This window comes from Blennius ocellaris (genome assembly GCF_963422515.1).
Source record: "Blennius ocellaris genome assembly, chromosome: 21".
Taxonomy (NCBI): Eukaryota; Metazoa; Chordata; class Actinopteri; order Blenniiformes; family Blenniidae; genus Blennius; species Blennius ocellaris.
The window spans coordinates 12,062,244-12,089,933 of NC_137670.1; the positions used below are offsets into that span (position 1 = coordinate 12,062,244).

Sequence of the window (27,690 nt, forward strand, 5' to 3'; positions counted from 1 at the left end):
ACTGTTCTGGTCAGGAGATCATATTAAGTGTATGATATCATGTATGATATCTGATTGATAACATCATTTTATAGAGTAAGGAGTTCACGGGGGGGAAAAAATTAATAAAGATTTCTGAAACCCAGCACATTTTTAAGATAAATTTAATATTGCAACTTGCATTTCAAAGACATTGAGAGTCCAAACAGGCATTGATCGCCCACAGAAAAAGCAAAGGCAAAGAGCTGTAGTTTGAACAGACCCTCGTCATTATCCTCAAAAGCTCTCCAAGGACACAAAAAAGAAGCCCTGGGAAAATAAGGCTCGCATTGTTTTGTTAAGTCTGGTTCTTCTTGTGCTGCACCTCACATCTCCCACAGACATGGAGCACACAAAAAAAAAAAAAAAATTGAAGACCAATCACTTGACAGATTCTGGCTGCTCAGCAACTTTCACAACATCAGCACTTTGTCATGTAGTATTTACACACAGCGTCAACAAAACCACTTGTTTAATGTCGGGAGTACCACGTGGATCGGAGTTACTACCTCAGAAGAAATACACAGAGAAGTTGCTCGACATTCAGACACTTTGCAAAGAATGATACGTCCACGAGAACCCGCAGTTTGAAACATTCTCCCCTCTCATTTTTACCAACGTCAAATGAACCCACGTACTTTAAAGCAGTGATTCTCAACAATGAGGCCGTGACTCCACCAGAGACATCACTGCTATCCAGCTCAGTTAAAATACTGTGATAACCTGAAGACCTGAGCCGGTCTTGTTGTTGTTCTTGTTGATAACCCTGGAGGAGGTTACGGGCTGCTGGACCCAATCACAGCTCAATGGATGAATGAAGAGAGAATGTATGTATGGACAGGACAGAAAGGCCTCCAATAGGGCTGCACAATATCTGTAAATTTACAGTCATTTCATTAATGCTCTGCATGTCGACACATCACTTGATTGTGACGACGACGGAGCTTATTTCAGTTCATTGCTTTGAAATGACATCAGACCTGGTGGCTGCAGGCCATAAGTCGAAAGTCAATTAGCAAAAACAACAAACTCAATTTTAAATCCATTTACTTCTGAAACATTGTTGATTGGAACTGGTGGGGGGAAAAAAGAGTTTCAGTCACAATTGGTGTAAATCGGGAGCAAGAGAAAGAGAACCATTTTAAATGAATTATCTCCAAATGCAAAGTTGTTGATCTAATTTTAACTTAAGCGTTGAAATGATCACATATCATGTTGGTATTGCACTAATCAACAAAATAAATGCATGCTCTCTTAATATTGTGCAGCCCTTGACCCCCCCAAGAACCAACAACTTAACAACTGCCCTTATATGGTCCCTCCTGGGAACTTGTCACTACGAGGAGCACCAGCCACTACACCAGTATCCTTCTGTTTAAACCAACAGTGTTAGTATTTGCATGGGCAATGGTTCACTTTATACTTGAAAACTTCAAAAAAATGTTAAGAAACTCTGCTTCATAGCATACTGAACATTAGCTGTGATAGTATGTGGGGTTTTTTTTTCACGGTCTGGTATTAAACAGGCACTGAAGCACCACCATTTGTTTGTTATGGTTTTTGCCATTGCAAGGCTCAGGGATGTAGTTATGCTTTAAATGCTTTCTGTGTTTTTATTGTGCATCATAAAATGAACATACTGACTCTACTGCATTTGGATACTCTGCCTCCAGCTTATGGTTATTTCTTCAGAAAAGGTACATATGGCACTAATTTCTTGAAAAGTCTGTCATTTATAAATACAAGGAAAGCAATTAACATACTCTTCAATATTACAGGTTCTTGGCGAAAGGCTCGGTTATTATGTGCTTTGTTTAATGTGCAGTCGTTTTTAGCAAAAATCTCTTTGCTGTCTACAGACAAAAGGCGGAGTGTCGTCGTGTTACATCCATGTTAAATGCAGTTGCATACCACTTCTTGAGGTACAAAACCAGTTGAATGGTTTTCCATCAGGCTGTGGCGAATAACCAATAAACTCCTGCCTGAATCAAACTGAAAAATAATAATAAAAAAAAAAAAATCAACCTGGATATGATCAGCTTATCCCTTGTTGCATAACTATGTTTTAAACATTATGGCTGAATTCTTTTTTCAACAATATTTCACTGAATACGTATATTATCATTTCATGATGGACATGTAGCATCAAGCTATAGAGCCCATTTACATGACCATAAAAATCTAATAATTGGTTAATTTTTTTGGCATATGTAGGGACATTAGCTATGTTGAGAATTTGCATTTCATTTTGTGTAAAATAATTTTGGTGTCGACCACTCATGTTGTTGACTACGTCACCTTGGCTTTCTACAGTTTGACGCTTACCCTGAAAATAAATAAAGAAATCAGATCACATGTATAACATGTCAGATTGGAATCAAGATTGGCCATTTTCACAGCTGTTTACATGATAACTTGAATAATTTGATGAATCCAGAGATTTTTAGTGTGCAAGTAAATGGGCTCAATGGAAAGTAGTTTGAGAATCGTCTCTGATCTAAGAAGTCTTCAACAAATGAAGGGATGCATGTTCACAATCAACCCCAAAAAAACCTAACAAACAAATACTAACATTCCTCTTATGTTCTCCGAGGTCACGACAGGAATGTCTCCGTCAATACATAAATACATTTACAATAACTTTTAAAAATATTATGTGGCCGATTCAAAATTACACTTAGATAAATGTTTAAAGTACAATATTATACAACAAAACTGGAATCAGAGACCAACTTTGAAACAACACTGGATGACAAAGTATTTATCATACATGGTGTGAAATATACATTATTAATCTTATCTCATTTACAGTTTACATCCACCGACATACCGTATATTACAGCGAGAGAGGAGCTGGAGTTAATGTAGGACGAGTGCATAGCAAAATAGAAGATCATCTGACAAAGTTAAGAGAAAACACATAAAACCGACAAACCTTTAGAAAACAACATTAAAAATCATGTTTAAGGCAGTTCTCATCATTTAAAATTGGCATAGTCTGAGAAAATGTCGACAAAGTCTTGTACCACCCTGTAGCAGAAGTCATATTGTTCCTGAAAGAGGGAGGAGAGGAGACGAGACGTGTTAGATGATAACAGTTAAATGAAAAAAACAACAACATTTGACATGATTTGGGATTCGTGCTGCGATTTCTTACCACAGTTTGGACCATATGAGGCCTCTGCATTCGTAAACTCTTCACAGTTTGGAACACGTCCAGCAGGCCCTCTGCTTTGACTCGCTCCAAGATATTGCTCAGTGCAATGAACGTACCTGTTCGCCCTGCACCAGCACTGCAGCACAGGCACAAACAAACAAACAACAAAAAAAAACAACCTCCATTTAGCCTTTGTAACAATGTAGACGTTGTTATATACACCACACCGGGAGGAGCTGGACGCACCTGCAGTGTACGACGATGGGATGGTTCCCAGACTGCTGCTGCTGCCGCTGCACCGAGGCGATGATGTCAATCATGCCTTTCCCCTCGGCCGGGATGCCGACCTCCGGCCAGCCGTGGAAGTGGAAGTGCCTGATCATCCTTGTCTGCTTCTCCTTCGAGAGGAAATGCGCGGGCAGAGGAGAGATCATAATACCTTTCAAATGTGATTTATTAGCTTAGCTTAAAGCATTAAAGCAGGTGTGAAGTCAGTGCAGGTTAAGTGTGCAGTGGATGAGTGGCGGACTGATGGGAGGAATGTACTGCCGAGCCTCTGAGTGATGAGGAGGGTCAGATTTAATAAAGTATGAGAGGGGGGGGGGGGGCTCCCGCTTCATAACCCTAAACACTTCCTGTCCACCACATTTTCTTTCCTCTGGATGCTTTGTTCATTCATTTGGGGTTTTGCAGCATCGTAAGACGACCAGGTTAACTCTGTAACTTTACAAAGACGAACTTCCAAGATTCGTGAATTGCCAAAGCTTGTAATTTCTTTCTTTTACACTGTATTCTGTTACTGTTAAACATAGTTACTTTACAAGCAGGACAGACAAACTACATTTTTAAAAAATTACGTTTTTAGATTGTTGCATTATTCATTTTAATGACTGAGGAAATGCATCTTGAAGATCATCCACTGGATGTTTGTTTTCAGCAATTTTACTTAAGACCATTGTGGTGGAACTACAAACAGTTTTTTGCTGTATGCACTTGAAAAAGCAAAACGGTCATTTGATGCCATTGTAACCGTGAATGGAGCAGTAAGGCGGCATGTATATTTGCCTTCGGTGATAGCGTGAAGTGAATTTGCTTACCGGGACAAAGGTGAGTACCAAGTCTCGTAGACTGAAGGTTTCACACAGAGTGTCTCCCTTCAGCTCTACTGCATAATCTCCATAGGTGACAGAATCCTCCATGGGCCAGTATTGACAACATTTGTCCTGCGAAAAAGAGACACTTATGTGAATTCTCTCAACAAGGTAAACAGACTCCGCATCTTAATATGAATGAAAAATGCATAATTTTGAGAATCAGGCAAAAAATAATGGGGTCACTGATGCTGCACTGCTGCGCCACTTTCTTATCAGAGCCATCACTCAGGGCCCGACTGCTACTGCAACTTACCTGCTCCCTCTCCTGGAGCTCAGTGAGCATGACAACAGAGTGACACTTCCATTCCCACACCATTCTCCAGAAATCCTCCACCGTGTGTGTGAGAGGGCCCTGCGTGGCGATGAAGTAGTCTTTTTGTCTGTAACCCTGAGACACACGGAGGCAAAGAGCTTTAGCTTTATGGCTACTCAAAAAGAGCACTATCGTTGATATTTGTAAGCAGGTATTTAAGAAGAGGTTTACATCTATAAAAGATGCATTGATGTAGTCGGTGAACTCTTGTCCTCTTCTCATGGAGAGAATAACTCTGTTGAAGTCGTCTGAAATTGAGACACAAACGCAGACGTCAGATGTGAACAAGTTGGCTTTGTGAAAGAGATTCAGTCTGGAAATAACAGCTCACTGAGAGAAACATAAATATGTTCACGTTCTAAACTTGGCTGGAGGCAACGCAATCTGGAGCACATCAATTGCTGGAACTTGATAAATGAGACAAGTATCCAGTTAATTCTGTATATATATTCTTTGTTATCGTCTTACACGGGATGATTTGCAGGACTCTGTTCTTCTTCATGTTGGCAGGAAGATTCCCCGTCCTCATGTTCTCCTTCATTATTCGCATGTTGGTCAGTTTCTATACGGAAGAAAATAGTCAAAGTCATCTACGTGCTTTTGTTTAAAGGCAAAATAAGCTTCACTCTTTGAATAAAGATTATTATTTCAGATTAAAATCATTGTACGGCTGCAAAGTTGAACAAGAATTCCAAGTTACTTGTTAACAATCGAATTCGAGTTGAAAGCCAGACTTTACGATGGTGGGATCTATACAAATATTACTCCTCTTGTTAAATTTTGAAAATAAAGTCTGTATATATACAACAACAACAACTGTCTTACCTGTCTTAACTAAATCCAATAATTGATAATTTCATAGAAATATGCACTATTGATATGTTCAAATGAAAAATTTTCATTGTTTGTGTATATGTTTCAAGGAGCCAGACTGCAGTGTATTTTTGGAAGAAACGCACTTTAATAAACGAAAAACAGAAAATGTATTAAATCAAATTTGACCATGTAAGCATTTCCCATCACTTCTGATAAGTGGATGTGAACTATTTTCTAAAACTGATCAATAAAACTGATAGCTTCTGCGTGTATTACATGTCTGTTTTGGTCATCAATCAAATTTGTGGACAAAAGACGTGATATTCAAATACATTTCGAGAAATGCTACTGATCCTGTTGGAGAAATTCCTCTTATTCACAATTAGCCTAACCTACATATACTAGGACCAGCAGGCCGTCACAGTGCAACGTCCTGGGAGCTGCAGCTCATGGGTCCACAGTCAATTGTGTCTAAAAATCAGAAAGTAAAAAAGTAAATAAATAAAGGGGTAATACCTTAAATTCCTCCTCCAAGCCAACGCGGTCACCGTCGTTGAAAGTGTTGTGCAGTTTGTGCAGATGTCCTTCCAGAGACGACACATCCAGCTCCGTGTCTCCGTAGAGGTAGTATTCAAGCAGCGCCTGGTAGATGAATGAGTACTGCATCTGCGGTGGGAATATGCATTAAAACATTTGCAGGTTAGCCGGCGAACTCATCATTGAATGAGTTGCATATCGAAAAGGAATGGCGGGTATTGGATCCGACTCACATCTGTCTGGACGAGCTGTGAGCGCTGCTCTCGTATCTTGGAGACGAACCCAAACACATCGACTTTCTGCTCCGGGTGCATCATGTCGATCATGCCGTCGATTACGATGAAAGTTCCCGTCCTCCCGACACCGGCGCTGGAGACACAAGACAAACAACAACCTCAGTCCTCAGCTGACGGCTGCGCGCTATCAGACAACAGGAGCGAAACAAAAAGACACGCGTGGTCGTAAACACATGATTTCCCATGGTCATTCAAAATGTGTTCAACCTCAGCAGACAAAGTGTTTACTCACAGGAATGAATTGGATAATTGAAACCACAGGAATCCTTCTATACAAACAAGCAGCTCAGCTCTTTGGTACCTGCAGTGGACCACGATCGGCCCGGCGAAGGGGGGATTCACCGCTTTGACCTTTTTGAGGAACTTGAGCATGCCGATGGGGGAGAACGGGACCCCAAAGTCAGGCCAGCTGGTGAAGTGGAGCTGAGTGACGAGACGGGGAGTCTTAGCAGCGTCACTGGCTTGCTGCAGAAGAAAATCACAAGTCTCCTTAAAGTCTTTCTTTTATTGCCAGACAATCAACCTTTAATACAAGATAGGATTAACCTTGGCACATTTACTGCTTCGCTGTGACTGTATCTCTTATACACGCTGCACACAATCTGCAGCTGTTGGGTATCATGTTGGGCAAAATGCTCATTGACGTGTTTGGTGAGGGACAGATATTAGCCTGCCCTTCAAGGCTTCAGCAGGAAAGTAGGAGAATAATATTCTGCACACTTTAGATAATTATATGACATTTGATGACATCCAGAAACATAAACAAAACCTTGCTATGCTATGTTGTGCTAATTCGGCTGCTTTCTTTCACAGTAAGTCATCGCTGACGTGTGAGCCACAAGTTTGATTGAAACCTGGAGCCCCCAACACTCAAGGTCAAAATCCAATGCACCACCAGGGGGCGCTGCATAAGCTCTTTATTCTTTCTGAAGACGTTTTCTAATGCTATTCATACCTTTCATGTTGAGTTTGCATGTTAACTGACTGTTAACAGGTGTCCTCAAGTTGAGTGTAAGTATTAATATGAGCGTGTATGATTGTCATTCCTGTTGAAGACGGATGGATCAAAAAGGAATCCAAACAATTCATTGAATTTAAACACTCAATGACTGAAAGCCACGAGTAAAACTTACGTATTGTACACAGAACTTGCGTATAGTGTAGTCCACCAGGACAGTAAAGTCTTCGACTGCCACTCTCACGTTACCGTAGGTCCAACAGCCCTGATCTGGCCAGTACTGATAGCACTTGTCCTGTAAAAAGATTATTTACATTGCATATCAATTACACACACAAATCGTAAACCTCTACACACATTTACCTCTTTTCATACCCACGTATGTTATACAAACAACATAAATGGTTGCAAAATGCTTTTTCAACTAATTAATGGTACAACAAACCTTCCTCTTGTTCTCCTGTGTCAACATGTGAGTGATATTGTTCATTTAAAATTCATTGTAAGATTGTCAAAATGTGAGAAATGTATGACAAATCAATAAAGGTTACTTTCAATGGTAAACATTTTTTCCAGATAAAATACTTATTATTACACACTGTAATAGACCTTCAAGAAAAGGAGGGTGTGCCTAAATTGAGAGCTTTTTTTTATGTTTCCAGACAAAGTGACTTAAATCGCGGTTAGTTTCACTAAAAGCCCACAAGCTTCAGGTTCAGCCAGTCCAGATGAGTATCAGTGAGAGGGTGAAACCACTCGATATCTAACTTAGCAGGGTGATTATGATACTGCCCAAGACTTTATTAGACATTATATAGCCATTGATTTCAACCCATCCACAGTCATCCGCAGTTCCCTTTTCATTGATCCTTTGTGCAGTTCTCCCGCTCTCACTGTTCAGTGAAGGAGCGTCAATGATAAGAGGAAAAACCAATGGCAGAGGGCAGATTACGGGTCTGGGATCATGCTGTGGAATTTAATTTAAACTATTAATTTGAACCAATGAAAACTTTCCGTTTTTTTTTCTTTGACTACGCTATGAAACAAAACAAGAAAAATTCACTTTCTGGCTTGAGTCTTAGAAGCACACCTTTTCTTTGGCAGACACCGCCTTGCCTCATGGTTACTCAAGAAGAAAACGAAAGCAAAATCTTTCAGGCATAAGAAAAAAACTTGAGCTTGAAATCACTCACTTCTTTTCTTTCTTTCAGATTTGTCAACATGACAACAGTCGCTACTTTCTGTTCCCATATCATCCTCCAGAAATCTGCCACAGTGTCTTCCTTTGGACCTTTGAGGCAAAAACCATTATAATTCACATAAATTAAGACATGAAATGCTCACAGATTGTGTTATTTTTTTTCCTGAAAGTTAGTAACTTACCTTGTGCAGCTATAAATTTGTTTTTTTCCGTGTAACCCTGTGAGAAAAGAATAGCATTACGTAGTTCAAAGAAGAGCAAATAAAAGGCCTCGTAATTACATTACAGGATGTTCAGCTTTAGCTTTTGAGACAGCACAACTGACAAGAGTCTAAAGGTATGAACCTTTTACATATTAAAAACTGTCATCAAACAGAAAACAGAAAGGAACAAAGCAAGACTCACATCAATGTAAGAAGCATTCACATAGTCTGAACAGGGATTTCCATCCAGCTGGGTCAACGCCACTCGGGAATGATCATCTGTCAGTGAAAATACAGTTGTAAATTGTGATCTGCTTTCTTGCCAAGAGCTTCATTAATGAATTAATGACTGCAGCTTTTGAGGAATTAATTCAAAACTACAACCAGGTGGTACCGAACATTAGCATTTAGATTTAAACGTGAAGAGGTTGCATTCAACTGCCTAAGACTGTGAATTGATTTTTTTTATAAAGGCTTTGTGGGAAATTCTGTGCAAGTTTGACTTAAAAAAACAAAAACAACAAACAACAAACAAAACAAAAAAACAGGCTATCTTACACTATATTATTTGTGATGAAAGCACCCCCCCCCAAAAAAAATTGAAGGAAATAACTGTATATAATCATTTAATCCACAGGTGAAATAATAGATAACAAAACATGTTAATAAAACAGGAACTACAAGTTTAAAAAGGAACAATTGTGAGGAAACAGCAGAGGGTTTCATTCTGAATAAATACATATTCTGACACTGTACCTGGAAAAAAGCTGCAAACACACATGAAGGTCATGTGCAGAGACACACAGGAAACTTGGAGCTGGAGGTGTCGTCAAAACAAACCCGAGTTTCAAGGAACAGAAAGCGAACTCACAGGGGAGGATGTTGGGGTATCTGTTCTTCTCCTTATTCTCGTCCTTGTTGGCCTCCTCATAAGTCCCTTGGGCATTACCTCCTGGCAAGGACTGCAAAACAAATTTACAGTTTTTACATAGTGCTGCATACTGAAAAATGTTCTGTCAGCAGCTCAGGGCCGGGGCATTGTGTTCTGCAGCATGTAGGGCTTTGTTCAGCCTCGATGGAGGCACTTCCTCTGCTACCTACAGTAAACAGCCCTCCATTAAAAGCGGAGAACTTCAGCTTCCTCTGTCTGTGCTGACAAATGTCTGAATAAAATCATACTTTATGTGTTGCACCATGCACTTTATTCTGACTCAGATCCTCAATCGTGGATGCAAATAGACCCGGGGGTATTTTTTTCATACATGCGGGTGGGTAGGTTCACTACATGTGTCACGGACAATGTGACACATACAACTACAGTAGTTTTCCATAATAAAAATACATAGATAAGTCACGGTGTGAATATACTTTGCTCCTAAAAATGTATATCACACCTCAGTTGGGGGAAAACCCTTTAACACCAATGTAGATATGATACCATTTTTTCCTTACTCACGTGACGGAATCAAGATGTAAAAATATTGTTTAAAAAAAAAAAAGTTCATACAAATCTGAGAAGCTGATATATTTACCCGTGTAAGAATTGCAATGGTTGCACACAATGCATTTTTTTTTTATAACTTTTTCAAACACCTGCCAAAATCTATTAACAAAAATATCTTTCAATGCGCACGCAAAAACACGACGCATGTGTGGCGTGAGAGTTGAGGGGGCACAGTGTAGACTTTGAAAACCCCTGCTCTACAACACTGAAGGAAAAACCTCCATAGATAAATGTTTAAATAACACAGATTACCTCCTATTTCCAAACATATCAAGTCAACACAGCCCAGAAATGCTGAGACAGACAAAAAGCTCAGACCAACAATGTTTGAGCAATCCTAAAAACCATGGAGTATGTTTGCGCCACGATGACTGTGACTCAACAGATGCCTGACGTAAACACCACTTTCAGCACTTTGGTCAAACACAAGCCCCGTGTGAGTGTGTGAGAGAGTATGTGTGTGTGTGTGTGTGTGTTGCTTACATTGTACTCCTCCCTGAAGAGCTTGCCGTCATCAGCTGAGCGGAGCCGATACTCTTCCTCGAGGTGGTCCACTGGAATGGGGAAGTAGGTCTTTGAGGCTGAGGGGGATCGGGGCAGAAGGACCACCGTCTGTTGCTCTGTGGGGAAGCGATAGCAGTGGAGTTACCAACTCTGGTTTGGTGTGACTTTTCCATGGTGGGTTATTTGTTGTGTTAAAAAAGAATTACTGATTTAAGTTTTGATCGATCATCTTTCAACCTGATCTTTTACTGATAAAGGACATTAATGTTCTAGTGAGGTGTTGCCATCTTAAACAACAGAGTCAAAGGTGAATAATTGGGTTGAATTAGAAAAGTGATTCCCAACCTTTTTTCAAACGCAATCCTATCACAAGAACTGAGCTTCTTCTTGATCAAGTTCAACTATTTAAATATTGAAATGTATAGATTGAAAATGGTTTTGATTGAAACTAATAAGTTCAACTTGGCCAACAGGTCATGGACGTGAGCCGTTTCCAATCCCACTGAGGTCTGAGGCCTGAACTACCGGCTAACTGAACTCACGGTGAAATCAAACATGGAGCAGTTAAAACACATCCTCTCATTGATAGCAACATTAAATATAACCAATTGATTCATTTTCAAACTTATGTGTTTTTACTTTTCATCCTTTTTAACTGTAATCAATTTCATTTGCATTGCAACTTCAACTATTTAATCAGCAGTTATCTGCTTTGACCATCCAATGCTACTTTCAGACATTTTTAACGTTATATTTCCTTCTTCAGGCTATCGTGCTTCATTGCATCCTTTTACCACACAGCCTCCGGGTCATTATTATGTCTAAAGATATTAAAAAGCAATAAAGTTTTCATGCCGCCTTTGGCAGTTGCATCCCTTCACATCTGGTTGGGAATCACTGAATTAAAACAGCATATTAAGCTTCTATAAATGAACTTGAAAACATTGCGACAGATTGGTGTGTGTCTGAACTCCATAAAGAAGGAGTACATGTACAGGTGTTACAGAACCAAAGAAACCCAGGGAGTTTTTCACCACTCTGCAAACTGTTAGCATTCATAATTTGGAAAAAAAATACAGGTTGGAATAGTATTAAAAGAGTGTTAGTAACACGAGCTTCCTGATACCGACACCCTGTATACCTGACCTGGTGGTACAATGGTGTATAAGGACTCAGAACTGTATCCAAGCTCTAAAAACACAATACACACACCAGATCACTTCACACATAGCGTCATTAAACATAGCATTGCATTAATGTTGATACAACTATATTCACAAAACACTGTCAGTGTGTCCATATACAAGTTTCGCTCGGCACAATCGAAAGCAAATGCACATTTCAATCAATCTGTGTACACCTTAATTACTTAGTATGAATAAAAACAGCCATATATGGAAACAAATGTGTTGGAATGTCTAAAATGTTATATTTAAACTAATTGTTGTTTAAATCTAAATGTATATGAATTGCACATTGTATAAAAGTGAAAAAATATGATATCTTTTAAAAATGTGACATTATTATGATCTGCCAATATTATGTGTTCCTGCCACCTCTGGACAATATATATTCCCCACATCTCTATATACCAATGTTATATTGCCTACGAGCAAGAAAACAATGTCCTCTGTGAGATGAATGACTTCCTAAAGAACAATTGCAGATCCACCACGTATACTGTTTCCTGTGAGGTCTGCTGTCAAACATCACACAAATCAGCTTGGTACAAACACATGCAGCTCAAAACTGTCACGTTGGGCTGCCGATGCTGTGTCGTAACTTTGCATAGACACTCCAAAAGCTGTAAAAGAGGGTGTAGATAACACTCCGCAGTAACCACAGGAAATTAAACTTAACCACAAGGCCATGCTGGGAAAATGTGCATGAAGAGTTGCAAATTTAATTATCATTTGCAACTCCTACTACATTAAAACGCTCTATATTTTATAGATATCTCTGTGCATGTCTCCTGGTTGTGCATGTTTTTACTGCCAGCTCCTTGTCGTCACATATTTTATTCCATCTCATTATGTTTAAGAAAGTTACCTTGTTCCTCCAAGATGCCATTTGGTATCTTCTTGTCAACTGTTGTGACGACAGCTTTTCTCTGGTTTTTTAACCTGCAAGAACAAAAAAAATGCATTAGGACGAGAAAGAAATGACTATACACAATAAATTAGGGAAACGTTGTGAAGTCAAATCTAATGATTCTACACAAGACAGAATTTAGATGACAGATATTTATCCATCCTACCATCTGAAGCTTGAGAAGCTATTCTTTCTCATTAGCTGATGTCTTGGAAATGCTGAGATGAAGTCTGAATGTGGCGGAGAAGTAGTTCCCCACTCAGTTAAGTTGCCTGTGTGGCTCCTCTGTCACAGCCTGTTCTGTTCTCACTGCGCGAGAGAGGGAGTCTGCTCGCTGCACTTCCTGACGGGGCTCCGCCTCAATGACTAAAAGGAGGAAGTGTTTGTCACCCCGAGCTCTGCCCCCTGAGCCTGGCTCACAGCCAGTCAGCGAGGCCCGGGGAGGGGAAGGGAATGGAAGGGAAGGGAAGGAGGGAGCAAGGTGAGGTGTGTTAGTCCTTATTTTTGTTTTTTGTTTTTTTTTTACCTGAGGAAGTACCAGGCGAGCAGTGCGATGATGAGCAGCAGCAGGGACACGACCAGCACGGTGGGAAGGATGTGGCGGCTGGGGAATGTAACGTCTTCTGAGGAAGAAGGAGAGGCAGAGTTGGGGGGGTCAAGGAGCACCGCCAACAAAGAAGCAGGAAAAGGGAGCAAGGCCTCCAATTCATAGTGTGCAAACGCTTAAGCTGCATTCACTTGTTAAAGTCATGTCTACACTGTGTGACCTGATCAAATCAATACTTGGCAGTGCAAGGCAAAGCAACTCTTGCCTTCTCTCCAGAGACCGTGTTCGGCTCTTGCATGGCCTCAAAGCTGATTTAATAACTGGCTGCGAGAGTTCTTCTCCTCCAGAAATACGCATCCGTGTATTACGTCCATTTGGTGATTCTAACACAAAATCCGAGGCTCTAAAAAAAGGGGCAACTCACCCAAGAGTCACAGTCACACAGCTTGACATCAGCTGTGTTTACAAAGATGTAAAATAAGCCCTAAACTACTGTGCAGGTCTGCTGAAGTTCATTGTGATCTGGTAATAACAAGGTTGTCGAACAAAGCTATTATCAAGCAGATGCACGCACTGCAGAAGATGCATCTTAATCATATCTTAGGCTAAAGTGATGGCTGCAGTCGCAAGGAATCCGATTTCACGGCTATCTAAAACTGCTGCGTGACATTCAGCCTCACATGCTGGGTCGCCCTTGTAATCATTGTTCTTACCTTGTGTATGGTTGCCATTGCCCGTGGAATTGGATGATGTTGTGGTTGCCACCAAAAACAGAAGTGGGACCATTGTGGCTGCAGGAAAACAAAATGAAGACGGATATTAAATTTGGAGCCAGACATGTCTGCAAAGTTAGGATTAATGACAACATAGCCGCAGGATAGTATCGCCATTGAAAGAGCACAAAAGCTACTGACACTTCAGAAGCATTTTTCTTTATTCATGACGGCCACTTTCAGGAATGCGCTCCTCGGTGCAAAGTTCGTGCAGACACAATGGAACAACACAATCATATCCTGGCCATTCATTAGTAATCTTGGAAAGCCCAGATGTAGTGGCCAACCCCTCCACAAGGGGGCGCAACACTCCAGCCTTTGAAAAACATTACCACATTAGGAGGCTTCCTCATCAGACCCATTGAGAAAAAAAAAAGAAGCCTCACATAACTTTTTTTTCTGAAAAGAAAGAGGAAGTTGGGCTATGGTTGCATGTTTGTTTGCAAATAATAATGTTGCAATTCTGACCACGATAAAACACACGCTCATCAACGTCTTATCAGACAGAGAGGGAAGTTCCACTTCAAGCTGATAAGAGCTGGTGTCCTTCTGTTACTGTGATCAAAATGAGTGATTTCTAGGATATTGCATGTGTGGCGTTTTAGAGGGTTGCGTGTTAGAAATCCCCACGCATGCACACTCCAAGCATGAGATATCATCTGGCATCATTTTATGAATGAGTGCTTAAGCCAAATTAAATTGTGTGTATCAGATTATGAGGCTCAAATCGAGAGTCATACAGCAAGAGGCTTCACCTACATGTCCGGCTCTGTCCCCCCCCCCCCAGCTCTGATCATCCCTTCATTTTCTTTTAATAAAAGAATGAAGAAGAGGAGGCTGATAAAGAAGCATCTCATCTAATCGATCCTCCTTGTTTGAGTATTCAGACTGGGTTTCACATCACATTGATTGACGCGATCTTCTTTATGAAGCTGCTGGTAAGATAAAAAAAACAAAAAAAACAATAAGCCTTGAGATGTTTGCAGCTTTGAAGGTTTGTTTTTTGTTTAGTTTTTTTCTTTATCACTAAAGCACACCAAAAGTTGGAATCTCAGCAAAGTGCAGCAACCCAAAGCTGCTATCAAGCCATAATGAAGCAGAGCGGAGTGTGCTTTCTCTCCCCAAGGCTGCAGGTGTGTGTGTGTGAGAGAGAGAGAGAGAGAGAGAGAGAGAGAGAGGTGGTGATGGTGCTTTGCAGCTGCAGTGAACAGAAAGGCCAGGCCAAGTGCATAGTCAATGAAGACAGTGTGTTGAAGCCTCCACGCTGTGCCGCAGTGTCCTGTAATGTGTCCAGGCAGGGCACCGGAGGAATGTGGAGGCAGCAGTGCGCAGACACTGACTGCAGCAGCAGGAGAGTCTGCAGAAGGTTCGGGTCAATAATATTTCCTGGAGCGATTAATAAACCCTGACATGTCAAGCCCCTGCTTCGTGGGGAAGACTGATGAGAGAATTATAATGAGGGAGGAGAAGAGAGGAGGAGCAAAGTCGTCCCCCTCACCAGCCTTCTACAGCACTCCTTAAGGTTTAATCCCCCCCCCCCTTGAAGGGTTTCTCTTTTAAATGTCACAAGCTCAGATGAGGGGGAGTATATCGAGCTGAGTTTGTGATTCCTGAGAGTTGCAGTCTGTGTGTATGGCTTGGTGTTTTGTGATGTGGAGTCATTTGGGACTTTCCGCCACACAAGCTGCACCAAATTCTATGCTTCCTGTTTCTGTCCGTTTGTTTGTCCGTGCGATGGCCCAGCAGGGACATCCAACCCAACGCTTTAAGCTATAACCCCAGGGCTGAGTGTTGCTGCTTCTTGTCTGAGTGTCTCTCAGGGTCTCTGGCTCTATTCCACACCGGAGATGTCACCCTGTCGTGCTTTACCCTTTAACCCCCCCCCCCCACACACACACACACACACACATACATGGCTGAGCTACTCCTGAGGGACTGCAGCCTGTTCAACTCCTGATTCCCAGCTTTTTCCATCTTATCTTTGCAGTGGTCTCCTGCCTGACCTCGTCTACATCTCTGAAGAAATCACAGCCCCCCACCCCCCGTCTTTATGGGGAATGGACCTTGACACAGCTAATAACCACCTTTTATGAGTGTGTACGTGATGTTTTCCCAATTGCTCCTCTAAATTCTTCATTAAACAGCCGGGAGCACAAGTCTCAAATTAGACTTTTCGTATTGTCATTGTCAAGCGTGGGTCAGATGCTGGTCAAACAGTCATCGTCACATTGTCCGTGCACTCATCTGTGTATTGTCCTTTCTCCATTTAGCACTCAGCAGCGAGTCACCAACCATTAGCCATAATGAAAATAGGTCATGGGATAATGTCAGCTCCGGGGAAGTTCTGAGGCGTCCTTATTTTGCGAGAGGAGACATTTGTGCGTCGCTTTGGGGAAGGGTATTGTCTTGGGGAACGACACAGGCCAGTTATTTCAGTGGTGTGATCCAAGCTGCCAAGCTGAGCACAGAGCTGGCTCCTGGTCATGCTGGGTAGGTGTCATGCTGGGCCACAGAGAGGGAAGCCTTAGCTGTTAGATCAAGAACTCTACTCGAATACAGACTGAGTGTTGCAAAAATAAACATGCTTAACTGAAACCATTGGCTGCTTTGGCATGAATAGGGGCAAATCCTAAGCAGATGTGTACAGCTGTGAGTGTGTGTTAATACATTTACAGTAGTAAAGATGTGCTTTTTTTCTGACAAAGCCCTAATGTAAAGAAACTTTTGCACTTTCTGTTTATCAAAATCCAATATTTCCTGATGTGCTGTCAAGCTGAACTGCAACATATATATATTAAAAAAGTACATTTTATACAAAGAAATTGTAATTTTGGACCATAATACAATACAATAAAACCTGTTAAAACTACATCCATCTCATACACCATTTGATCCCACAAAGGGTGATGAAGAGCAAAATTTCCCATATTTTCAAATAAAACATAATTGTGAACAGCAGGCAGGCCGCATATGAATGACAGTTTTTGACAGTTTGACAATAAAAGTAGTAAAAGTCTGTGAACATTATTGACATTATTACAATAGTTTCAACAGGAAAACATAGTTGTAAAGCTTTATTTGATGTGCTGTTTTATTTGATGTTCTCTTTCGTTTTAGCTCAACTCCTCCACCCCACCACCCGACAACACACACACCACTCGGCTTTTATCATTACTCACGCCATGATCATCGACTATGAACAGCGACAGCCCACATTAGTTGTGCTCCCTGCATGAGTGACATTAAGATAAACAGCAATACACCCTGAGGACAGAGAGTAGGGCGGCACAGTGAGAAACTTGGCGATGTTTGCATGTTCCCCTTTTGTGGAGGTAAGTTTCATCCAGATAGTCGGGTTTCCGCATATAGTCCAAAAAAACATGTGGTTGAGTTTAACCGGTGGCCGAATTGTCTGTTTCAGTGTTTGCCTTGTGATGGACTGGAGACCTACGTACTCTATTTTAGCCCATAGTCCAGTGACACCCGAGCTGAATAAAGCAGTATAAAAGATGGATGGACACAGAGTGAATAGGCTAAAAACAGTGATCCATTTTCATCAAAACTAAAAACAATAACAGTCTATCCTTTCTCTATAAATCTGATTATGCAATACCCAAACATGGCAAACATTGTGTATAGCTGAAAGGTATGAATAAAGAATCATGTCACATGCCTGCTTCTGATCCTGTCACACTGAACATGTCGACACTCAGCCAATGTTGTCTATCTGTTCAAACAAACCTCCAACACCTGGTATGCACTGTGTGAGTCACCACTGCATCTACACTGATTACAACCTGCCTCCTATGCATACCTGCACATCTCACAGCATGCAAATAGAAATCTGGACACAAACATCAGCATGTCGGAATATACAGGCAGGCACAAGAGAATATAAGCAGGCCACTGCAAAGTTCCTTTCTATTTCTTTATAGTCACATAAAAAAAGGCAATGCAGGCATACAGACTCATAGTGAAGCTCGTCTCAAATCAAACAGGCTGATAAACGCTTCTCCTTGACGTGATTTGTTTTACAGGAAGGCAGATTTCTCTCTGTGGACTTGTGTTTGCCTGCTCCATCATTCCCATACTACAAGTTAAAAAAAAAAAAACAACACACACATAAGTGACATAATGACACCCTAGCAGCTCCCTACAATTGTCTCCCTAATGAGCCCCACGCTCCTCACCGTCAGAAAGGACAAGCTTGTTACAATTACGAGATAAGACGGGAAACGTGGCTGACTTTGCGTCTGACAGGAAATGCGGCGTTCCCTGTGCTGTCCGTTCCACTGAATGTGCTTTCTCCGGGCACAGAGCCACTCTGTCCCTTCAGATGCATCAGCTGGGGAATTTAGAAAATGGGTTGTGGGTGTAGGGGCAATGCGACAGGGTGGGCAGGAGGCACATTGTGTCCTCACAGCAAAAAGATGTGAGACTGTTTACCCTTCGGGCAACAAAGTTTTTATAACTAAAACCTGTAAGATGGCTTATTAAAAAGAAATATGGCATCATTGTTTTGTTCACAACACATTTCACTGAATGACTGATTTAAATTAATACATCATGTATATCAGGCGTCAAACAAAAGTCCAAAACTGGCCTATCACAGAGTTTAAAATTGAATTGATTCAGGTTGAGGTACAACTGAGGACAAATCAGCTGACTTTGCACTGTGCATGTTCGCTTGTGGTTTTCAACATCGGCGCTGAACATTGTGAACAGAGCGTTCCTCCAGGCAGATTATTTCAAGTCCATGAAAACCACAAATTAACATGTGATCTGCAGGTCTTTTTTTAATATGTTGTTTTTATTTGTCTTGGCGATACTAAAGAATGGAGTGTGAAGGAGGCAGAGAGAGAAGCAACAAGTGAGGCACGCTTTTCATTTGAGCTGTGATCTTTGTTTACTACGGCAGAAATATGAAAACAAGGCGCTGGAGTTGTGAGGAGAAAATGTGTGAGTAGGTGTGTTGTATGTGCGATGTGTGACCAGGTCTTTTAAATAATTCAATAGTTGTATCATTTCCTGTTAGTCATCAAAAGTGTTGTAATGTTGCATTCTATAATCATCCATATTCTATATTGTTTTATTCAGGTTATACTGTGTAAGTAATTTAGACTCACCAGTCTTCAGTTGTATTATGAGAATTATAAAGCAATTTTATATATATATATATATATATATAATATAAAAACAAGTTATTGGTAGATTTCTTTGAATGAGATCCCCATGCAGTTACCATGAAAATTGCTGTGCAGCCCTCCAACATCAAAATGTCTCCGTTTTGACCACAGATTGGGTTTAGGAGGAGGTTTCTATTGGAGGTCAGCCTCACACCACCTTTCAGAGTCTCTGTGCTATCAGACGTTGGGGAGCTGCAGTGTGCAAACCTGGAGCGAGTTAGCTATTTAAAGGACAGTGCACTACATTCACAGCCTTGACTGACGACACGGTGCTGGGATGTCCATCTGTTCACACAGATGTGCGACTGTCTCCCATAGAATGTAGCCTACGAGGTAACAGCGCTGATTCTTTCTGAATGCGTCCACCAAATTCCCATGCACTCAAATCCAACCTTTTCAAACTGAGCTTATTTCTTAGGCTTCTGCTGAAAAGTCGTACAAATAAAAAGACTGTATTTCTCTGTACCCTGCCTTCGCCCTCAGTTGGCCGTGATTGGCTCCAGCGCCCCACGACCATGAAAGGGATAAAGCATTAAATAAGATGGATGGATATATTTCAACAAGATTTTGGTGATTCGATTGTTTAGCGTCGACGGGGAATTCAGAGCATGTATAAACAACTCGCATATATTCTTAGAGTCAAGGTTCCCCTTTGTATTTGGATGTTATAACATCAAAATGTCTTCAGATGATGGCTGCATTGTTTTATGCTGTTGGCAGTAACTTTCCAATCTGCCCTCAGTTGCTAGGGCTTTGTTTTTAAACCCTTTAAACTTAAAAAAATGGAGATTTGTGTAAATGTGTGCCTCCCAGTGTGTTCTCTTGAAAACCACAGCGGCAGCGCTTCAATCAGCAGAGCACCTGTGGGTTGTTGAACCCGTCTGCTTTATTTAACACAAGAAAAGGCAAAAGAAACCCCCCAAAAAACAGCATAAACACATTCAATGAAAGCCTGAGAACCTCAAATCTGCATCCTTTTGTCTGAGTCAACTGCTCCTGAGGACCTCGGATATTTGATAAAAGAATGGAAATGATACATTAATATACCTGCACACAGCATAAGACTCTACTTTCAGTGAAGTGTTTTAAAACGTACAATTAGAAACTTTTCAGTGCCTATGTAATAAACATGAGTGAAATTAACGAGCTAAATAGCAAATTGCTCTGAAGGATGCAGGGTCGATGATTGAAGATGACTATAATTAACACAAGTAGTTCAGCGTTGTGTCGCACTCTGCAGTATCTCACATCAACACTATCTATAGCTCCGTTTTACAGTAACAACTCCACCTCTGCAGCACAGCTTACTTCCCTATGTGGGTTCAACCCCCCTCCTGTGCTCCCAGCGTTGTCATTAATCAATTCCTGCCTCCTTCCCGGGGCGCCCAGACGCTGTGGCAGTGGTAATGACCTTGGGGACCCGCTGGCTTCAGTCCGCAGTGTCAGCCTTCCACCTCTATTGCGACAAAAGTAACATCTCCCATGGAGTAGAACATTCAGATGTGCTCATGCACTTTACGACACTGGTTTACACTGATGCAGAAGAGAGACATTTACTGCACAGGAATACAGGGAAGGCTCTGTTAGCCAATGCCAGAAGGGGGAAAAATATTGTGGTTGGTTGCCAGGTTTAGGTGAAAACATGCTGTTGACTGAGATCTGGCAGCTTCTTCGTCTGACTTTCGAAAGTACCACCATCCAAACAGTTAAAACAAGAGCTTTTATTTGCCGTACATTAGTTAAAAATAACAAAGTACAAGATCAGAAGCGATTATTCGTAATCCTCTTAAAACATTCCAGCCATAACTGTAACATTTGAGCGCAACTCTCATTTAGTGAACCAGTTAATGTTGTCTGCTTTTATTGCGTTTGGAGGCTACAGTCACACTCTGGTGGTGAAAACCAAGAGCATAATTGGTAGTAAATATTTACTCCAGTCTGATGTCTGCTCTCACAAACACCACATCAGAAGTCCCACTCAGTCAACTTCTTGGAGCCTCATTAAATCTGCGTGTTTGCGTGTGCCAAACACATGCACCCTCAGCCACCCTTAATATTATTGTAAGGAGTCGGTAGGTGTTTTTTTTCTTTTTTAAACTTAATTCAGATCCACAGATTTGCACGTGTCCATAAACACAGGTTTTCACAAGCTGCCCACAGAAGTACACATGCCAGTGCGAGGACCACCGTGGCAGAAGTGATTTCGCTCGCTGTCTCTCATCCAAAACGTGCTGGCAGAGGGCAATCTCCCTGTGAGGGGCTCATCATGTTCCTCCTCGCCCCTTACACCTCGCAACCTGACAGCGTCGAACACCGCAGCATCCATCTTTCTTTCACCCTGACACCTCTGGGATTTATCTCCTCCCCTCTTTCAATTATTCCGAGGCAGAGCAATTATTGCCTGTAATCCGAGCCGTCGATAGTCTGCGTTAATGCATTACAGCTGGGCAGAAAATGGTGACACCAGCGTTGTGACACTTCTCATTATCACACATGTAACTCGGCTGTGAACAGGTATTAGTGTAAAAGGGGTGTAGAGAGGAAGGGAGCAATACAGAGAGATGTACAGACATGAGAAGAAATGATGTAATAATTTGGGAGCCCAACAGTTTGAAGGATTCTTACAGGGAGAGGGTCAACATGTTAAATTAGCAGTTTATTCATGAGATGCCCACTTGTAGAGTTATTGTTGAGGGCCTAAGGCTATACTGAACAGGCATTCTATGAACAGTGCATGGAGAATTTGTTGTTGTGTGTCATGCTGTTGTCCAGTATAGTCAGAGGTAGACGTTGATTCACATAGATGAGAAGAAAGAAAGCTACTTCCTTCTGTTAACATAGAAAAAAGGACGACCACGCAGTGTTTCTGGAGCTCCCAGGATACATTGTTGGGGAATATCTATGAGAATTATTTGCAAGTATCTGCCTTTGGCTGCATTATCTAAACAATATTAATTCATGGATAATTCGTTTTTCATTGCCATGCTTTATCTGAAGGTTGTGCAACACAGACAGTGAATAGATAGTTTAAGTGCAGCGAGTTCTTCTGATGCATTGCCCCTCATTGGATGTATACAAGAAATCAGAGATCCTTTTTACTTAATTGAAAGATTGCGGCTAATTTTGGCTAACAACTATAATGTGATAAATGATATAGATGTCAATTTGATGGGTATAGGACCTCTTGAATAGACCATAAATTTGCTTTAGTGTTTAAGGGACAACATTAAAATAAAGTTAAAAGTTAAATCACAACAGCTGACTCAGTTATTATCTGCAAGTGTGATTTCAGAGCACATTACGACCCACTAGACAGTTTCTCCAGATGGCGCATGGCTCATATTTATGTTATGTTATCCAGCAGAGAAATGACGGGCAATTGAGAAATCCTGCAGGACAAACCGGCCCACTTTAATCAAGTGATTCTGAATAAATTGCGGTGTCAGAGCCTGTAATGATGACAGTCCACAAAGATTTTCTTCTGGTGAGAGATTGAAGGACACCCTCCAGTGAAATGGGGGTGGGAGGGTCTTCCACAGCACCTCCATTTTCATACACAGCGGAGATAGATGCCCACGCTCCTTGGGGATATGCTCAGGACGGACACGATCAACCCCCCCTCTAAAAAAAAAAAAAAATCCTTTCATTACCAGAGACAAGGAAGAGGAGGAGGGTGAGAGAGAGGGCAGTGGTGGAGAAACGAGTGATAAGCGCCGCTGCAGGAGAACAAAAAGCCACTTGATTCTGAGAAAGGAAAAGAGAGGAGGAGGAGAGGAGGAAGGAGGAGATGAGAGACCAGGAGGGCTGACTGAACGACCCATGCTGCGAGGATGAGAAGCTGTCTCTGCTGCGCTGCAGAGATTGTACAGGCATGTCTGCTTGGTGCAGACACACACTATAAAACCTTTCACTTTAAAGAGTCTTTAAAAAGGGGATATGATGACTGTGTCTTCTCGTTCATAACATGTCCCCAGACTGTCTGCATGGGGAAGCAAGGTTTTACTATTACACAGTTCCAGTTGCCATAGCAAAAACCTTTACTTCAGGGGCTGTTATTCATCTTCAGCAATAACAGCCCCGGTGCTTCCCTCTCAAGTCCAGAGACAACAGGTATTATAAACGCATTTCTCTCTATGGCACTCAGTGGTAGAGTGGCTCGCTCAGTAACCGAATGGTTGGCAGTTCGAATCCTGCTATATTGACGTCGTTGTCGTTGGGTCATTGCCTCATATGAATGGTTCACGCATATTGGGGCCGTAGGAGCGAAATGGCAGCCACGTCTCTGTCGGCAAGTCAGCAAGTCCCAGGGCAGCTGTGGCTATCATGTAGCTTACCACCACTGGTGTGAATGAAAAATGGTTTCTGTATGTGCTTTGAGTCACCTCGAAAAAAAGCGCAAGATAAACCACAATATTAAAAGTCTGTATTAATTAGATATCTTTGTAAAAGAGATATACATGTTTACATTGTCAAAAATTAATAGCATTTCAAATTTGCCATGTATTTTTGCATACGTTTGGTGCATAATACACTGAAAATGTGGTTACGGCTCAAATTTTAACCTACTTACGTTTTCATTGCAACCACAAATGCAACAATTGACTTCCTTTTGATCTTTATTTGGCACATCTGCAGAAAGACCTGAAATCCTCACTGCTACACTGTTTCTCTTTAGGCCTTCAAGCCTTTTGCTTCTCAGGACACACAATTCTTGCAGCCTTCAGCAGGCATGTTGTTTTTTTCTTCTTTTTTTTTACAAATATGCCATGTCAGTATGAATTTGATGTAAATGCTACTTGGCTGATAATAAAGACAATACATCACTGAAATCTTGGTTTACCATGCTTGAATTCTTGAAATATTACAATTAATGTTCGACGGCATGGAACACTGGTGGCCAATTTTAGCACAGATTATTCACAAGATGCAGAAAGTGCAGATTCATAAACGCTGGCCTTTCTCACAGGACAAACTGGAAATGGAGGAACAGGTATTGTGTTCCTCAAACCCGATTGCTAACCTCGACTTAACACATTTTACACAATCCTCTTTAGCAGGATCACGGCCAGAGCACATTCTGAGCAGCACTTTGTTGATTAAGACTGTGTAACCCTGTTGTTCAGTCGCCGCCTGAATTCTATAGGAATATGAGTCATTTAATGGAGGCTTGGGCACCATAGTGAACCTCATTGTCCTCCCTCCTAAGTAGGCTTGTTAAACCAATGGGAAACACACGTATACACAAAAACACACACACTCACATACACAGTCCACACGAAGAGCAAATGACTCGCCATAGTCACAGGCCTCTTGTAGTGCTCACTTCCCTCTTGGATAAAGGAAGTGCAACTTCCAGCCCTTCTGACATAAGCTTTGTGAAGCGGGCTGTGATGGTGGGGGAGACCTTTTCCTTTCACTAATAACTCTTTATAGACGCGCGGGAGCCAGGCAGGCCATCAGATATTATGAATACACACAGGAGCGAGTATAACACACGACATATCAATAAATCTCAGCCACAGACAACATTGTTCGATCTGCACAAAAATAGACATCAGCTATGCTCACATACATGTGGCATGAGAAGGAAAACTAAACAGGGAAGTAAACTCTTTAAACTCGGCTCAATGAGACAAGTTTAAACATAAACTCACTTTCATGTCACTGTTTTGATGCAGAGAATCATTCTGACAATGTACTGCAAATAAAAATAAAATCCTTTTGCACCACTTCTTTTTGATCCAGGTCTTTTTTTCAGGAGTGAATAGAAATTTGAAGGTCAAAGAGCAGCAGGAAACCTCAGCACTACATAATAAAGAAATGTAATGAAGGGAGAAAAGCTCTCACTATAGTTAAGAGTGCCGAACAACCTTGAAGCCAAAAAAAGTGTCCTTGCAGTATATAAAGAAACATTTTTTTTAAACGTTCATTCGAAACAAAGGTGTCCTCTCTCTTTTTCATTCAACTTGAACTCCATGAGGGCCTCAGATTCTCATAGCTGACATTTGCAATGTATGATTCTGGGTCACACTCCTAATAAAAGACACTGTATTTGCACGTAGTTTTGTGAGCGTACAGGACTCTGTGTGTGTGTGCGTGTGTGTGTGTGTGTGTGTGTGTGTATGTGTGTGTGTGTGTGTGTGTGTGTGTGTGTGTGTGTGTTTCTGCAGTGCAAGCACATGTTGTCCTCCATCTGCTGTTTGATAGAGACTGTTTCCTTTCCTGTGCAGCCAGCCAACCAGCCAGTCTTCCTGTACCACTCTGCTCCAGAGGGGAAACAGGAGCTCAAGACAGCCACACACACTCCCGACAAACACCCTGGATAAGATACGTACACATGAAACCACACACACACAGCTGGACAGACCATGCCACACATTTTAACACGCACACAGATGGCCTCCCATTTCTCTTTCCTTCTGTATTTGACTATGGATTTAGCTTCCTCCTCTTCTACTCTGCTTCATGTTCCTTTTGTCCATATTTTATCACAGACACACACCTCCACATGTCATTAGAAAGCCTGCCAGAGACGACAATACTCAAATCCAATGAGTGAAAATTTTAAATACAGGAAAGGATATGACATCGAGAGGTTTGTGCTGCTACAAAATCTTTAGAAATGAAATCAACTTCATGAAATTCCCATTCATCATTGTGCACGGCTTGCATTAATTGGAAAATAAATGTGTAATTAAAGAAGTAAACCATGTGTGTGAATGCGTAATTTACCACAAGCAGAAACAGTGTAACTATCTCAGTTGATGAGGGACATTATATAATACTGTATGACTTACTTTTTTTCAAGAAAACAGGGATGAAAAAGTCAGGTTTTCTCATATTCATGTTCTAATATTCAGCTCTTGTAACAATATACCAACATAAGGCTGTAGATACCAGCGAGACTGATGTGCTATTGGATGAGGAGGTAGAACTGGAGAATGGGCACGATGATGGCTGGAGTTTAACTAGAGCATGAGGAGATCTGTGTGAAGAATAGGCCGAGGACACTGGAGACTGTAGACTGCATGTACAACTATATAATGAGGAGACATCTGACACCTTGGACAAAGTTTGGCAACAGATTCATAATGACTGATTCACATTCATCTCATCTCATCTCATTTGGTTCTGTAATCACTAAAGCGATGAAGCAGAATATTCAAATGTCTTTCCAGGAACAAACAATTAGGAGCGTCATGAGAGGAGTCCTTTTCTTTCAGGTATAGCAATCAAATCTAAATATGACAAGGAAAAAGTGACTTTGTGATATGTTTTGGTCGTATCTACAAAATACTATTCAATCCACTTGGAAAGTCTCCAGTTAACACTAAATATTAAATATTTACATTTTCAAGAAAAGAAAAAACAGCAATTGAATTGTACCCATGCATGTAATGGTATTCATGTATGTGTGCAATGCAGCCAGTTTGTTTTCTTACCTGGATGAGGGTTGATTCAATGTATGCTGATTCTCAGATCCATAATAGCAGGTCACATGGCTCTGACGGAGTCCAGTGGTCACATTGTTGTCACCGTCTTCGAACAGAGGTCGGAGGTGCTGCAGAGTGACACGGGGCTGCTCACGATTCCTGGATCCAGTCGTTGCTCCTCAGCTCACCTCCACCAGGTCATCAAGCTGAGGTGCGGTACTGAATGTCTGCAAAGGACAGAGGACAGGTTAAACAAATAAACACCACAACAACGGCGGACAGATGTGGAGGAGAAGACAGATGTCGGAGAAGGTGTGAAGCAGAAACAGTATGTGGAAAGAGAAGAGAGTAGGGACCTTATCCACAGGAGGTGGCTGTTAAGTAATGAGACCTTGGAGCATTATGAAACGGCAAGTACACTGTCTATGAGTTGCCCTTCATGCATAATGATGCTATTTAGCTTTAAGGGGAATTCAAAAGAAAGTATGAACACTTTTTCAATGAGTAAAGAAGATGGATGGCACAAAGTCAAAGAAAGCTCCCACGGTTGGCTCCACATAATGCAGCCATGCTGAAGGAGAGACTTTCACAAGTTCACCCAGTTCATTTTACACTTTGTCGAGTGTCTATAGTGCAGATGAGCTTTCCTAATCAAGCTCATACTCACTCATTGTGTGCCTCACTTGGTATTCAGGCTAGAATAATTTGCAACCCCCCCCCCAAAAAAAATTAAATAAAATAAAAGGGGTTCCCCTGCTTTCTAAATCTGATTTAGGGCACTGTTGAAAAGGAAGCCTCTCACATTGCTAAACCTGAACAACTGAGGAAAAAAAAACTCATTCATTCCAGTCAGTTGGTGTGATAAAATACCGCTCCATCTGGAGCATACACTGAGGTTGCAGTTCAGCAACAGGGTAACCAAACATGAGGATATGGGGGAGGAGAGCTTGTGGAAAGGAAAACGAGGACAAGGAACACAATTTATCTACCTGGAAATGC

At 41.4% G+C, this 27,690-nt stretch overlaps 1 protein-coding gene across 2 annotated transcripts; it reads right to left on the bottom strand.

Annotated features, from left to right (window-relative positions):
- Positions 1–247: 247 nt before the first annotated feature.
- Positions 248–26,794, bottom strand: ptprea (protein tyrosine phosphatase receptor type Ea). 2 transcript variants are annotated; one of them, XM_080517712.1, is made up of 20 exons: positions 26,701–26,794; positions 14,013–14,090; positions 13,279–13,375; positions 12,711–12,784; positions 10,641–10,777; positions 9,525–9,615; positions 8,856–8,932; positions 8,633–8,669; positions 8,443–8,540; positions 7,425–7,544; positions 6,593–6,756; positions 6,229–6,364; positions 5,975–6,124; positions 5,111–5,204; positions 4,814–4,890; positions 4,583–4,717; positions 4,273–4,398; positions 3,422–3,573; positions 3,176–3,311; positions 248–3,071 (listed from the first exon to the last, which is right to left on the bottom strand). In XM_080517712.1, exons 2-20 carry the CDS (start codon positions 14,083–14,085, stop codon positions 2,997–2,999), a joined length of 2,049 nt encoding a protein of 682 aa, XP_080373838.1. In that variant the 5' UTR covers positions 14,086–14,090; positions 26,701–26,794; the 3' UTR covers positions 248–2,996. The 2 variants fall into 2 exon arrangements, with proteins under 2 accessions (XP_080373838.1, XP_080373839.1); XM_080517713.1 differs by lacking the exons at positions 13,279–13,375; positions 14,013–14,090; positions 26,701–26,794 and adding an exon at positions 12,919–13,050.
- Positions 26,795–27,690: the final 896 nt, after the last annotated feature.

Excerpts from the sequence above, each read along its gene's own strand:
- ptprea (XM_080517712.1), bottom strand. The coding sequence starts at position 14,085 with ATGGTCCCACTTCTGTTTTTGGTGGCAACCACAACATCATCCAATTCC. Across the intron at positions 13,376-14,012 it reads CAATGGCAACCATACACAAG|AAGACGTTACATTCCCCAGC; the intron begins GTAAGAACAATG and ends CTTCTTCCTCAG. Across the intron at positions 8,670-8,855 it reads TGAATGCTTCTTACATTGAT|GGTTACACGGAAAAAAACAA; the intron begins GTGAGTCTTGCT and ends CTTTTCTCACAG.